Source organism: Bombus affinis, chromosome 1, assembly GCF_024516045.1.
Source record: "Bombus affinis isolate iyBomAffi1 chromosome 1, iyBomAffi1.2, whole genome shotgun sequence".
NCBI classification, from domain to species: Eukaryota; Metazoa; Arthropoda; class Insecta; order Hymenoptera; family Apidae; genus Bombus; species Bombus affinis.
Window position 1 is genome coordinate 17,110,655 of NC_066344.1, and position 14,451 is coordinate 17,125,105.

General features: G+C 32.7%; 1 protein-coding gene and 1 long non-coding RNA gene across 7 annotated transcripts in view; one reads left to right on the plus strand and one right to left on the minus strand.

The window, feature by feature from the left end:
- The window catches only part of LOC126914603 (growth hormone secretagogue receptor type 1), an 86,408-nt gene that overhangs the window by 68,935 nt on the left and 3,022 nt on the right, over positions 1-14,451 (plus strand). For 5 of the 6 annotated variants that reach the window (XM_050718765.1, XM_050718778.1, XM_050718755.1 and 2 more), the window contains exons 5-6: positions 2,750-2,858; positions 5,197-5,268. In XM_050718765.1, coding sequence (XP_050574722.1) covers positions 2,750-2,858; positions 5,197-5,268 — 181 coding nt within the window. Of the gene's footprint in view, positions 1-2,749; positions 2,859-5,196; positions 5,269-13,525; position 14,451 lie in introns of those variants that run through there. The other variant, XM_050718781.1, reaches the window with a different exon arrangement.
- On the minus strand, positions 1,972-13,578 carry LOC126915087 (uncharacterized). Its single transcript, XR_007710023.1, has 3 exons — positions 13,426-13,578; positions 2,345-2,474; positions 1,972-2,252 (listed from the first exon to the last, which is right to left on the minus strand). It is a non-coding gene; the product is annotated as an uncharacterized LOC126915087 (long non-coding RNA).

Here is a 14,451-nt window from a genome sequence, read left to right on the forward strand (position 1 = left end):
TCTGACGGAATTCGAATATACATCTCTTTCTCGTTATTTTATTTTCCATCGTAGAGAATTTTCACGGCAATTGCAGTGACTTGTTGGAAACTCGTGCAGCAATTCGACGGAATAAGATGAAACCACTTTCATATATCGCATTGAAGATTGTATAGCGTGATCGTAAAGTAAACGAGTAAATATGAACCTGAAGATACGATTATCTGTTTCGATAGTCGTGCGATTCGTTGCTGTTTTTAAAATTTTATACAAAATGTTCCAAAGATTGATAATAGGAAATTGTACAATGTCGAAAGTAACTGTGGATTTGAATATATTTAAAAGAAGGGTAAATTATGATCCGCGTGATTTGTGATCTTTTAAACGTAATACAAGCTGTTTGGAAAATGAATGACTATTTTATCTCTGAATAGCATTAGGGATATTCGTTGTCTTAGTTAAAATAATATCTATTTTCGAATAAATTATTTTATGTTAGTAACTGGATATGTTCCAGAAAGTCAAATTACATAATTCAGTGTTGCAGATGCTCTACAAATATCACTAAAACGCATAAAGAATTAAAAATAACGGTGGCCGGTACAAGGCAAAATAATAATACGGGGACTGAATTCTTCTTGCGACGATTGTGTTTACGAACGCAACGTCGACAAGAACAAATATTTGGAAACCAAAGTGGATCAGTGCTCCAGAATGATTCATAATTTCCTATGGCTTATGCGTTTGCCAAGCTTCCGAAATCTTTGACGGTACTATTATTGGACACATTTTTCTAATTTCGTCTCGTAAACTTCGATCCACCCCTCCAAATCTCTCCAATTTCAGAAACAAATTTATTAGAACCGGAGAAAAGTAAATCCCTCTATTTTCTACTTTTTTTAAATAAAAAAAATTAATATATTCGAGGAAGTGGAATTGCTGAACAGAAATGTTTTATTATTATTTAAAACTAGATTAGTTGTGAAAAAGATTATTCGTCGCAATGATTACAACTAATATTACGATGAAAATGAAATTTAAAGTAGAAAGATTTGCGCGGTATGAGACTCCACTCTATGATAACCATTGATGATTAAAATCGTGAAATATATTTTAAGACATCGAAAGACCGTGTCTTTTAAAGTTATATTTAAATCGAATAAAAATTATTCAAAGTTATATTAAAAGATTGAAAGTTAGGTACCATAATGAAGCATAGAGGAGCAATTGTTATATAACAATTATAAATATATGTATGGCTATAATAATCTGAAACACGAAGCACGCTTTAAATAGCAAAATAAGTTACCAGAGAGGTTGTCGAGTAAAAAGTAAAGGGGTAACGACTCGGAGGACTTTATGTTCGTAATAGAATGCTTCCTGTTTCGTTGTGGATATATTCACCGAAAAAACGCGGTGACTTCCAGGAAACAGTACAAGGACAAAATTACTCGGCCGATTCTGGACTCCGTGGACATAGGGTAAATGGAAGAAAGGTATACGGAAAATAATAGCATCCAGAGCTTCGTACCAGTTTATTGCGACACCCTGATTGTCGAGCAAGCTTCCTTTCCGCGACCATAAATCTCTAATCGTAAATCTCGTTGCCGGCTGTTCAACGAGAAAATTGACCCTTCAACTTTTGAAACCCGTTGCAGTTATGTCAGAAGAGAGGATGAAGCTGAATATATCGAATTTCTGGGAATAAACTTCGTTAATTATATGTGAAACATCCTCTTAAGTTATGCTTCATTAATAATAATTAAACAGTCCACGTTATTATATGTATGAAAGAAAAGCTGAAAGTGATTTTCGGGTTCAGTGATAGCTCAGTTTTAAATGTTTATATTATATTAAATATATTTATTATTATTAATATTTATATATTATATATTATACATATCTTATATATTATTATTATTTATTATTATACATATATTTATATTATATATTAAATGTATTCGAAAGTATATTTTAACATGAAATCGAGAATTGCGTTAAATTTCGTTAATCATACGTAAAAGTTTCTCTTTGAGTTACCCGTTATATAAAATATAATACATGTTTCGATAATAATAGGTATTTCTTTAAAAGAGAAACTCGACCCGACTTTCGCGTTTAAAGTTCCTGTTTAATTTCGAATATTTAAATTGAAATATTAAAATATCTGGCATTTATTTGTTCGGTCACGAAATTCCGTCAATTATTTATTCTCTGATCGGCAAATTACAACGACAAACGAGATCGCATTTCTCGCACGTCAAATTAAATTTCTGAAATATTCAACACACAATAATCACATTTACAATAAGATCCGTTTATTTGCATGGACAATTGTATTAATATGTTGAATATATGTACATACGATACGAATGTATAGCATAAACTCGAGCATTGCAAATATCAACAGCCAATCAAATTGCTTCTGTAGTCAGCTGTTCGATCAATCAGTAGAATATCCCAGCCAATAATCGGACCAGTCTCTCCCAATCTCTCTAAAAGTAGTCAATCTCAGTCATTTAGTATTAGTACTTAAAGTATTTAATTATCTATTAATTCATAAATTATTCTATATTATAATTAGATTGCGGATGTTTAAGCAAATTGATATTTTTATGAACAATACCAGCGAACAAGACTTACGAACAAAGTGAAATATTTTTGTATTATTTCTTAATATTTCTTAATGATTTTATATTTTTCCTTTGTAATCTTCAATTAACAATAATTTGAGTAATTCTCTGCTAATAGAAAATTTGTCCAATTTCAGGTAAAGCGGTACCATTTGTGGAATTGACTGTGGCACACGCTTCGGTTCTAACGATCTTGGCGATCAGTTTCGAGCGGTATTACGCAATTTGCGAGCCCCTACGGGTTGGGTGAGTAAAGAGAATATTTAATAGAGCAATATCTTACAAGAAAACACGTAGCATCTTTCTGCGTACTTTCGACAAATACAGAGACAATTGGTTTTGAAATAGTTACGAAACCGGTCACGAACCGCGTGGCGTTCCCAAGTAAACAAAACACTAACTTAAAAGTTGAATCGTAGCGAGTATATTACGTTCTCTGTAACCAGGAGAGTATCAGTTTGAAAAATCACTCAAAGTTAGTTTGCAAGTTTAATGCTTATCGAGTGGAGCGCTGATGAAATATAGCTTAAGTATGAGTTAACGTGTATGCTTTATACCGAGTGCAAAATTAGGTGTGGTATATATATAATATATATGTATATGTAAATTCTATAGAATTCAAACTACCCGCCAACCCACATTTTTACTTTTGCTTTGTTTTACCGGCAGTCATTTTAATGAATAGGTTAGATCACGAGAGAAGAACGGTAATTTAGGACTTTAGAAATCGATTTTCAATTTTCCACGTAAAATTTGTAGTAGATTTGTTATTAGCTGTTATTGTATATAATTTAATTTATTCCTAAAATAAACTCGATTTTCCAAAATCGATCGTCTTATTTACCCTAAGGATTTACATTATTATATATAATATATATAAATATACTACGAAATACATCGGCTCACAAAAGTATTCGAACATCTGCATATAGAAACCTGTTGTGAATATATGTGCTATATAATATATACATGTGTATATAATATATATACACATATGCTATATACATGTGCTATACATACATACATGTATACATGTATATACATATACATGTGCTATATAATACACGTTGACACAAGTTTCGAATTAGGTCGATATGAACCGTTCATTTTGGAAATGATGTAAGTCCATGTTTTGAAAAAATTGAGAAAACGAAAAATTTTTTTATACAATTTATAATTTAAATCTTAAAATATTCGTTTATTCTAATCAATTGAGATTTTGTTAGTAATTGGCATTGCATAATCGTTTATTTTGAAAGTGGTGTAAATCCATTTCTTGTAAACTGTACTTTATCCGAGTAATCCAGGCACCAATAATAAAAAACGAATGTTATCCTAACTTCTGTATCTGGCATAATATTGCATGTACGGATATGGACAAATTGTTTAAATGCAATTCAGTAATATACTGATAAATTATTATTACATTCATTGAATACTTATTGTATCATTTAATTAAATTGTTATAATTAAATGTTATTATTATTACATTTAAACTATTATTAAACTGTTAATAATCTTACATTTATATCGTATCGAAGTACAAACCTAAAACTGAAGGAAGTATTACACATTGTTATTATCTTCCTTACTTTTCTCATTGAATAATTTTTGGATTAACGTTAGAATCTAATAGTTATACGGATATTTACTGGAGTCTGACATAATAATATTATGATAATTTAAATTTATTTAGTTATATTCTATTTACTTTCAAATATCACACATATAAATATTAAATAATAAAAATTTAATGAATTGCACAATTCTCTAATTTTAGAAGTTGTACAAATCCATTCATGACCTTGAAAAAGATATTGATCTAATTAATTCTAAAAAGAACCATTTGTTAAATTTTTTTGATTTTTTATTAAAATTGAATTTATATTTACTTAATACGTAGAAACTTAGACCAACTAAGTTTACTTTGCTTACTGACTTTTATCAGGATTTTTCAATCGATGGGAACGCGTACGCTTCGATATTTCGAAACAAAGGGAAATGGACTTACACCACTCTCAAAATAAACGGCCCGTACAATCACGATAGTCGATTCTCGTCATAATGGCAATGAAATTTCAAAATGTTCATTTATACACAAAATATATACATATACCGTATACGTGCGTTCAGAACATAAAGAGAAAATAAGCTCATCTTCGCGTTAGCCGCGTATTCGTCCGTTTATATAAAAATATGCAACGGTAAAAGTCCCACGCTACATGTTCTATCCAATTCTTTTCTGATACAATAATACTCGCGTTCCGAAACAGACACTGTGGAATTCAATCGACGGGAAACTAACCAAACATTCGATCTATCGAAATTCCACCAACGAACGAAAGCGACGACTCTGTTAAAAACAAAAGTATGTTATTCTGTTATCTCTCGGTGAAACGTGTCTGTCGAAATCATTCATCCCTTTGAAACAGTGAATTGATGCAGAACTCGCGTGTGACTATCCGTGTGCGACACCGCGTCAGTTATGGTTCTCACTTATTTATTTTTTAAATCAAACCAAAAATAATAGTTACTTTTTAAACCTTTACGAAAACAGGGATTGACAAAAGGTACTTTTGCATAGGTATATGTGCACGAAGGCCAGAGCGACGTTTCTCTGCTTCGTTGCGTGGGTTGCGGCGGCACTTTGCACCAGGTGAGACAAATAAAAAGAAACATCGAATTGTTACTTCGCACTTTTCTTTTATCCGCTTTCTTCGCTGTTGACGCATACCATGCTTTCATTCGCTTCTGAATTCTTGCACTTCTTCTTCTTCCACTTCTTTATTTTTCTTTCGCTATCTCTTTGTCCCTCTCCATTCTTTTTTTTTTTTTTTCATTTGCCCTTGATGCTGCATTTCTATGTAACGGAAATGTCCAGAATATTGCAGTCTGTTCATTCGAGAGAAACAGACTGGAATGTCAGGCCTCTTCTTTCTCCGTGAATTTAATATTGTACAGTTTGAAACTTTGAAGTGGCATTCATAAACTTCGTGAAAAGGCAATTAAACGCAAACTCCTTTTTCTGTTTTTTATTGACTGCGTTTGCCGTATATTTTAATTGGGACTACTTAATATCGCGATATTTCGAAATTTTTTATTACAATATATTAACAGCCTTTAATTATATATTACGTTTTTCGATGAATAAAACAATATCATACAACGGATGATAATTAAAATCAAATTCTTTGAATTTTTATCTTTACCTTAACCTACTAACCGGATCCCTTAAGCAGAAGTTTCTATGATTAAAAAGTTAAAACTTAATAGAGATAAATTAATTTAATTAAAGGTTAGTTTTAGCCCTTTCGAATATAAGTATGACATAGTTCGTTTTTAATAGAAATGAAACGACATTTAAAAAAGTAGAAAATCTTTAAGTAAAAATATTATTTTGCCCAAGAAAATGGCTATTATGTAAAATTATGAGTTGACTGGTCTTTCTCGGTCAAGAGTGTAATTGCTGAATCTAGTCATTCTACATTTTAAGATTTCGGTAAAATTATCTATCAGAAACGTGTAACTGAGGTTAATTACTGTAGTTGATAGTTCATCCGATTCAAAGACGAGTTCTCATCAATGTGCCAAATCTATTTTCCCATGAAATCATTCCATAGTGTACGAAAGGGCCGCTTACATTTTCGACTCCCGAGACGATTTTCAACTTAATTACCAGAGGGCGTAAACAACGTGTTAAAGTGGCGCAACACTGTGGCGTAGCTGCAAACTGCAGTGAATCACGCAGTTGAACGTCGTGCATCAGTTACGTAGGCAATAACGTTCGTCCTATTAAGCACGTTACTTACCCGACATTTTTCCTTATTTATTTTTCCGTTCTATTTTTATACCAATTGTAGCTTGACGATTGAAACGTTTAATTAAACACCACGGTCACGCTTGACGATTTTTTGTCGCGATACAGATAATCATTGAAACGGCAACGTGACGTGAGATATGAATAAATGAAACGTTGAAACATCAAGACTAATAGCCAAAACAGAGGTGTTTAAACATTTTGTGATTTGTATTTAAAAATAAAGATTCAACAAGTATCAATATCGATGAAGCGGTCGTTATATAAGTAAATTAGTAAACTGTGTGACACGCGTGCCAACCATAACGCGTAAAAATCAAAAGATGATAGAACTTAGAAGATATTGGTTTTTTAAGCTATCGACATTAAAATATTTATAAAAACAAACTGAACTAAACTTTTCAATACCACGCTATGCAATCTATCTTCAGAAACATTAAAGAGAAAAATAGCTGCGGTTAACCATTTTTAACAGTACTAACGATTTTTTACTGGTGAAATATGACGCCACAGAGGTAGGAGAGCGTTGTAGAAGAATCGAGGATACATGGAAGCTAAAAGGCAGCTGTTTCTCTCAATTACAATACATATATACATTGCGAAAGGGAGTTTTACCGAAGACGATAGTAATTTAAAGCCATATGTTACCATATCATTGTACGCGCGAGAAACAGCTTCCCTCGGGGATATTTTCCGGGGAAATCCGGCTGTAAAAATCGATATGGAGTGGCGATGATAAGAAAATCACGACGGTGACCCGCAAAACCTTAATGGTCCGTAAGACATCCTCTGAAAAATTTCTGACTTTACTCCTGGTGATAAACGAGCAAGGATTATAAATGGAGGGATAACGAGGGCGGAATATGATGACCTAGCCAAATGGAAATTAAAAGGAAAGCTGTAAAAACCACCGTAATACGTTCCGAGTTCTATTTTGCGATTATTTCTCTGTTTGTGTTATTGCCGAAGATTTATTTGTCTTGTGACAAAGTTTTAAAATTGAGATTCGTTTAACTCATGTTGACAGTGATTTTGATTTTTCTCACGTTAGTACCACTGCTGATAGTTTTGATCATTTTAAAAGTTCTTAGATACATTAATTTACATTAAATTACCATACACTATTCATGTTTCAATTCGATTTAAATTATGATTAAATTTGACTCTTAAATGTGAATATTTCATGCTTAGGAACATAGTTTAATTATTTAGAATAGAATATCATCAAACCAAATTAGAATCGTCCAAATACGCTAATCATTATTAAAGGCTGATCCCCAAGCGCGCGAAGAAGGGCTCGAAGAAGGATGGTCCTAATAAAAGTGTGGATACTCTTCTGGAATTACATTAGTAATCTCATGAATAAGCCTGTGATGCAACCATTCTTCTGGGACATTAAGTAAAATCGCTATGCGTGGTCACTTTATGTAATTAAATTAAATGGGTCGCTAGGAAACAATCAAAAAGAATATTCAGCAAGCTCACATACATCCTAAGATACCTGAAATAATCAAAACTTAGTCTTTTTCTTTCAATGGGTTGGTAGTGATTTGGTTTAACGAGTTTATAAAATTGAGAAATTTTTTTAAGTCCATATTACTAACTTCACAACTACGATAGAACTTCATAAATCCCGAAAGCTCCAAGCACACAAACCAACATCCTCTTTCAAATACAAATTCCTCCAACGAACGCTTCAAAACTTTTTACTAAACTTCTTCGACACTTGGTAAAAAGTTTTCTCGACGCAAGAAAAGATTTAAGCTTATTAGATCTATCGATAGTTCGTTCGAAACGCAATAATTGGACTACGAATATTTGCGAGGATTTGTATTTTTATAAATATAACCAGAGAAATGGAAGGACCTACGTAGGGATTTATTTCGATCCCTAAATATCATAAGGCATATTATGTTTTGCGATATTTTATATATTGTTGCAGGTTATGTATATTCCACGCAGTTTTTACATTCTTACCTCTCAATGGTTATCTCGGTGACGCATAATAATTTGGTGTAGGTTATTTAATCTTAGAGTATTTATTCTAATTTGTATCTTCTGATTTACGTGATAAATATCGTTAACATATCTTATTGCGTAAGATATGGGATATAAATTAAAATTAAATAACCTAACCTAAATAATCGTTATCATCTCAACATACCAATAACTCATACTCAACAATACCAATTAAAAATTAAATGTTTTATAAATATTTAAATATCTGCAGTCCAATATTAACAAAGAAAGTCTACCGTATATTGCTGAAAGATTTCAAACGAGTCATGAAATCTACCTGGTGTTTCATTCACGTTCGAGTTGGCCCAAACGAAGAAAGACAACGTGTATCACTGGTCATAAAAGGAATATCGCCTGTGAACCACTTCTGAGGTAGAGTTTTACACATCGGTAACACTTTTTCCTCCCTTGGATCACGAGGGCGCGGTTACCCGGTTCAAAGACGAGGCCCCCTGTTCGCTGAATTTATGGCTCGGGAAAGCAGTCTGTGAAAAAGCTGGCGGAGGATCGTCTTCCAAGGAAAAAAATATCGAAGAAAGAAAGAAGAGTGGCATTAGGTGTCGTGGTGAAAAAGAACAAAGCTTTCGAGGAAGATGGAAGGCAACCCAGATGGCGATGGCTTCGCAAGAAAATTATTGCGCGTGTTTCAACATAGAATAAAGGTTGAATTGACTTGCATAATACGATGGAAATAAATGATTCTGTACAGGATTAGTATAAAATGTTGTTTAGTATTTAGAATGTCGAAAGATTATGTTTTACGTTATGTTTCGTTGCACTTTATTAAGTGGACACAATCTGGAACAGTTTCAGTTTTTTAATTGACTGAAGAAATATTTAAATTTAAGTTCGATCATTCGTTCAAATAGAACTTATCATATAGACATATTCTGTTACTGGTAGAAAAAGATTCGTCAATTTTTAACTAAAAAGTGAAAACTAGATGATGTGAAACTACTTAGGAAAATGACGAGGAAGTTATATTATAACTTCAATTTAAAAGACAATAATTCTTTTGGATAAATTCCAAGGAAGAAGTATTTAAAGTTTCAGAACTAAAAGATCCAATAAGCCTAAATCCATCACAACTTCTACATACCTTTCTGAGAAATCTATAAATTGCACTTTCTGTAGCCAGTTGTGACAGTGTCGTATCATATCAACTTCCTAGAATTCCAGTCCCAGATTGATTGCACAAGTGCCGAAAAATTGGAAGAAAACAGAAGTTGAAAGGAAAGTAATAGCTCGAGACATTCGAAAATGTTTCGCCGAATCGAATTTCTGGGGCAAAGCTTATCAATGGTATTAAAGGACTAAAAAATACAACGCTACTCCTCTGCGATATAAATACTTGTATATGTTCGTCCGCCGCTGTTTACCGTACAGTACCGCCTTCTGAAATAGTAATCTCGGATTTTCAACGGTGTTATTGATAGAGACAGAATACATAATCCACATCCATAGATTAGGGGATTAGAAGGATGCCAGTTGATAGGAAAATTTTGCTCCCGTGCCTACTCGGTAAACAGAAAGTCTCCGAATACCTTCTAGCAAGAGGAAAGAAAACATTGAAATTAACTGAAAGTTTGCTTTCGAAAAAGGAAATGGCAAAGTGGAGATTAGAAATATATATATGTTATAAATTCTTTAACCATTTATGATCAACAAGTAAACAAGTAAATATTTTGTTCAAAGAGAATTTCATAGCATTTTTGAATAACATCATTGGTTTGAACGTAGATGTAACGCATCTTACAGAAATCAATTTTCGCTTTTAGAAGACATGATTGCTTGATTCCTATTAGATGAATTCTATCATATTCAATATCTGATATTCAAAGGAGTTTCTCTTAGAAAGTCAACATTGTTTCCAAGAAGAAAAGATCGATATATCGAAGGTAATAATACGAAAAAGTTATCAAAGTTTATCTTCAATCTATTTTTTAAAACATATTGCAATACTACTACAGAGAGAATTTATTTAACCACTTATCTGAGTTTCTATTAAATGTTGTATTTAAAGCTTTTATTCTCTAGTAGAAATGGAAAAAATAAACGTGGCCCATCCATTTCTGAGATTCGTCCCAATGATAACGAATCTGATTTGTGAGCAGACCTTCGAACACTTTATAAAGTTTTCTAACTTGTACTAAGCGTGCAAAACGTAATTGGCCCACGAGATGGTGGGCTTTGTCAGAAACTAGACATACAAAAATACAATTACATTGTGAATAAACAAAAATATATGAAATTGCTAAAAATTGACAAGGAACGTTATTACGTCCATTCGCCAGAAAAAGTACAAACAAAATGATCGTTTGAGTGAGGCCAAAATTGCCAGGAGATAACAACATAAATGGAGCAGAAAGGTTCAGGATTAAATTAGGAAAAAACCAGAGATGTAGAACTCGATTAGAAGAGAACTATAATTGAATATATGAAGGGAGGAAATATATCGTAGAAATGTTATAATGGTACTGTTTGAAGGCTTCGAGTTACTTAGGACAGGGTAAAAAAGGAAAGTAATTGCCGAGTTTATTCCTGAGGGACCTATCAGCAGAGGAGATATTAAACAAGGGATCTCCTTTGGATCTGTGACGTCTTGGTGTGATAAGAAACACGTTTTCCAGGTTAATGACGTGCGGTAGATTTGAAAGTAAATTTAGGGGAAGAAATTGCAATTTGTATGTACAGATAATTTAGCCTATAAAGTGATAGAATAGAATCAGAGGATTAGAATTTGGATTTAAATTTAAAACTTCAAATACAAGCATAAAAATTTGAATTTAGATAAGCACAAAAGAAAACAAATATCCGGTATTGTTTTAGATCGTCAGAAATCAAATACGAAATATTTTTCTTTCTTTTAACATTGCAACTCGAAGAAATAAGAAAGAAATAGATTATAAGAGACAACAAAAGAAATTAGAAATTGAAATCGAGCGCGGAAACTGTTGCTTTCCAACATATATATATCTGTCAGACATTGGGAAGCTGAGTAAGCACAAGCGTATCGCAGTTTATCAAGGCAGGAAAACAAGACAGATGCCTAGTATAATTTCAGAGGGAAGTTTCTTGAATGAAGCTCCAAGTACTCCAAGCTCGTATACGGCCTTGCAACACAATACTATTGATGAATCACCCGGGAAATCCTCTCTGTCTGATATATAGGGTGATTCTACTATCACTATTAACAAAATAACCCACAGTTCCTTAAATATTCAAACATCTGCCTTTTCCCTGTATCTGGGATATCAGACGAAGAAATTTATAGCAAACTGTAACAATACAAAGTGAGTTCTAACATACTCAAATTCGAAGAAATACGTTAATATAATATAAATTATAATATAAATTATAATATTTATAATATAAATAAGTATAATATAAATAAATATAAATTATAATATAAATTAATATAAATTATAAGTCCAATGAAAACAGTAAGAATTTTATTACATTAATTTTATTATTATCAATGATCACTTGCGTTTCTTTATTATCGATTTAAGAAAAATAATTCTTCATTTTAAATAAAAAAACCTTGCTTTTTATTTTATATTTTTACTTTACAATATGATTTTGAATAGTCCAATCAAAACTATTTATCTTTAAAATCTAACTTAAAATCTCAGAAAATAAATTGTTCTACAGACATTGATATAATTTAACAGTTTTCTACAAATTTTTAACGGTGTTAGCAATTTTGACAAATGCGTTATATTTTTTCTCCTCCTCTCTCCATTTATAAAGAGATAAAACACAACAGTCCCTGTGCAATTACCGAAAATTGCGTCAGTTCGAGTATTCGAGGAAATTCAATATCACGGTGCCGTCTTTCGTGCGAAGATCGGGTCCGAGATTCGTGCCAAGACAAAAGAAAAGAGGGAGGAAGAAAGAAAAGAAAGCAACAGGATACTATGTTCGGTTACGTGGGAGTGTCACCGTGTGACGGCAAGCTATTTTCCCGTGTCTCGATACCTAAAACGACTTTCAGAAAAGTTAAGAGCTCCTGTATCTCAACAAAGAAATTCGAATGATTTTCTTTCTTCTTTTATATATATAAGTATATTTATATAAAAAGTAAGAATAAGAAAAAATCTATTCGTTGAAAAATCGGAAAAAAAATGAAAATTACTGCTGAAATAGAGAAACAAGGGGAATAACGTTATACGTGGTTCGAATAAATATAAAGAGACTCGATTATTATTAATCGAGTTAATTAAATTATTTGCTAATCAAGTTTGTACAATACTTGGGTTTAAAATACGATGGATCCATTTCGTCTCAGCAATAAAATCCCCATTGATTATTTTTGTGCGTCGCGCATTAAACTTCGAGTCATTGAACAATTTCCTGGAAAACGTGTCGAAAGCATTTGCGTCACATTTTCGTCAATACAATACTGATTCAATAATTCCAATTGAAAGAGCAGAGTATAGGAAAAAATAATTGCTTTGAATACATATTGCTTGTTTTAACCTAAAGATTTGGTCTGTCCAAGTGAGACTAAATTCAATCCTTCAATATAGTGCAAATTATTTTATAACAAGAATAATGATGTTGAAACTCAGAGAAAACAAATAGCTCTCAGCTATAGGTTCAAACCGTACACATCGTACTGGTGTTTTCTAATACATAAAACTGAAACCAGGCGTAGGTTAAAAAGACTAAAAAGAAGAACGCTAAATTTAAGACTAAATCCAGAGATTAAGATGAAGTATTACGAACCATGCGATTACTCGGATTTTTACTTCTGAGTTCCCTATTTTTATATTTTGGTATTGTTCTTATATTGCTATTATATTGTTAACATTCGACATTGTTCATGTGGCTTATAGACCCATGAGGGTCCAAAGCTTGTATTCGATGAAAAAAAAAAAGTGGTGCAAGTTCCAATCGAATCACAAGCTTCGCCGAGCTTACAAGGCAAATCCTCTGCAAACTCGGTCGGTAAAGGGGCTAAAAACCGCTTACGCGTTAATCTCAAACCGCCATCCTTCCTGCTCGATCTCCGTCCAGCTTGAAGATTCTGAAAGTTCCAGTTGCACGCCAATTTCGCTTTAACTGATTGCAGTCCCATAATCTGGGTCTCTCAGTACCAGGAGATGCGCGTGAAGGAGAACAAGAACGATCAAGACGCGAGGAACTTTGTTCCAGTCTGTTTGACGATGGCCGACAGTAGCGCCACTGTGGTATTCTTCTTACTTCTGGTCCTCATCTTCTATATAGCGCCACTGCTGATCCTGCTGATCCTGTACACTTTCATCATCAGGCAATTGATGCCAGATCCCAGTAATACAAGCGACTCTTACCATACCAGGGCAAAGAAGCACGTGATTACAATGTTACTATCAGTGGTTATCAGCTTTTTCATCTGTCTATCGCCATACAGGATTCTGATCTTTTATATAGTGATCGCACCAGCAGAACAAATTGCCGCCATTGATCGAGATACGTTCTTCGCTTTTCTTAACTTTAGCAGGATCATGTTTTATCTGCACAGCGCCATTGATCCGATATTGTATAATTTGATGAGCAGTAAGTTCAAAAAAGGGTTCTTGGAACTATGCAGAATGAAGAAGTGTGCCAAGAGAGGATTAAGGGGCAATATGACCGGAACTAGGAAAATTGATAGTAGCGAACAGGAAGAGAACTTCGTGTGATACTTTCTTATGTAACCGGCATGATGTTTTTACTGTACATTTACATTTTCAGTTGGCATTAATTAGACAGCGTAATCTCACTTACAGTATTGTAAACAGCTGTTTATGTGAATGTATTAAAGAACGGTATTCTTCGAACAAATACTGCATTGTTGTGATAAGAATTTTTATGTACTTTTTATATGTTACTGACCGATGGTAACCTTTTTCGAATACGATTAAGAATATTTAATAATAACATTCCATGTTTCAGCTCCAAATGAAATTACTGTAGTAAATTTATAAAAATGTTTGGAAAATAAAACTGAAAAAAATATACTGATATGTTACCATATAC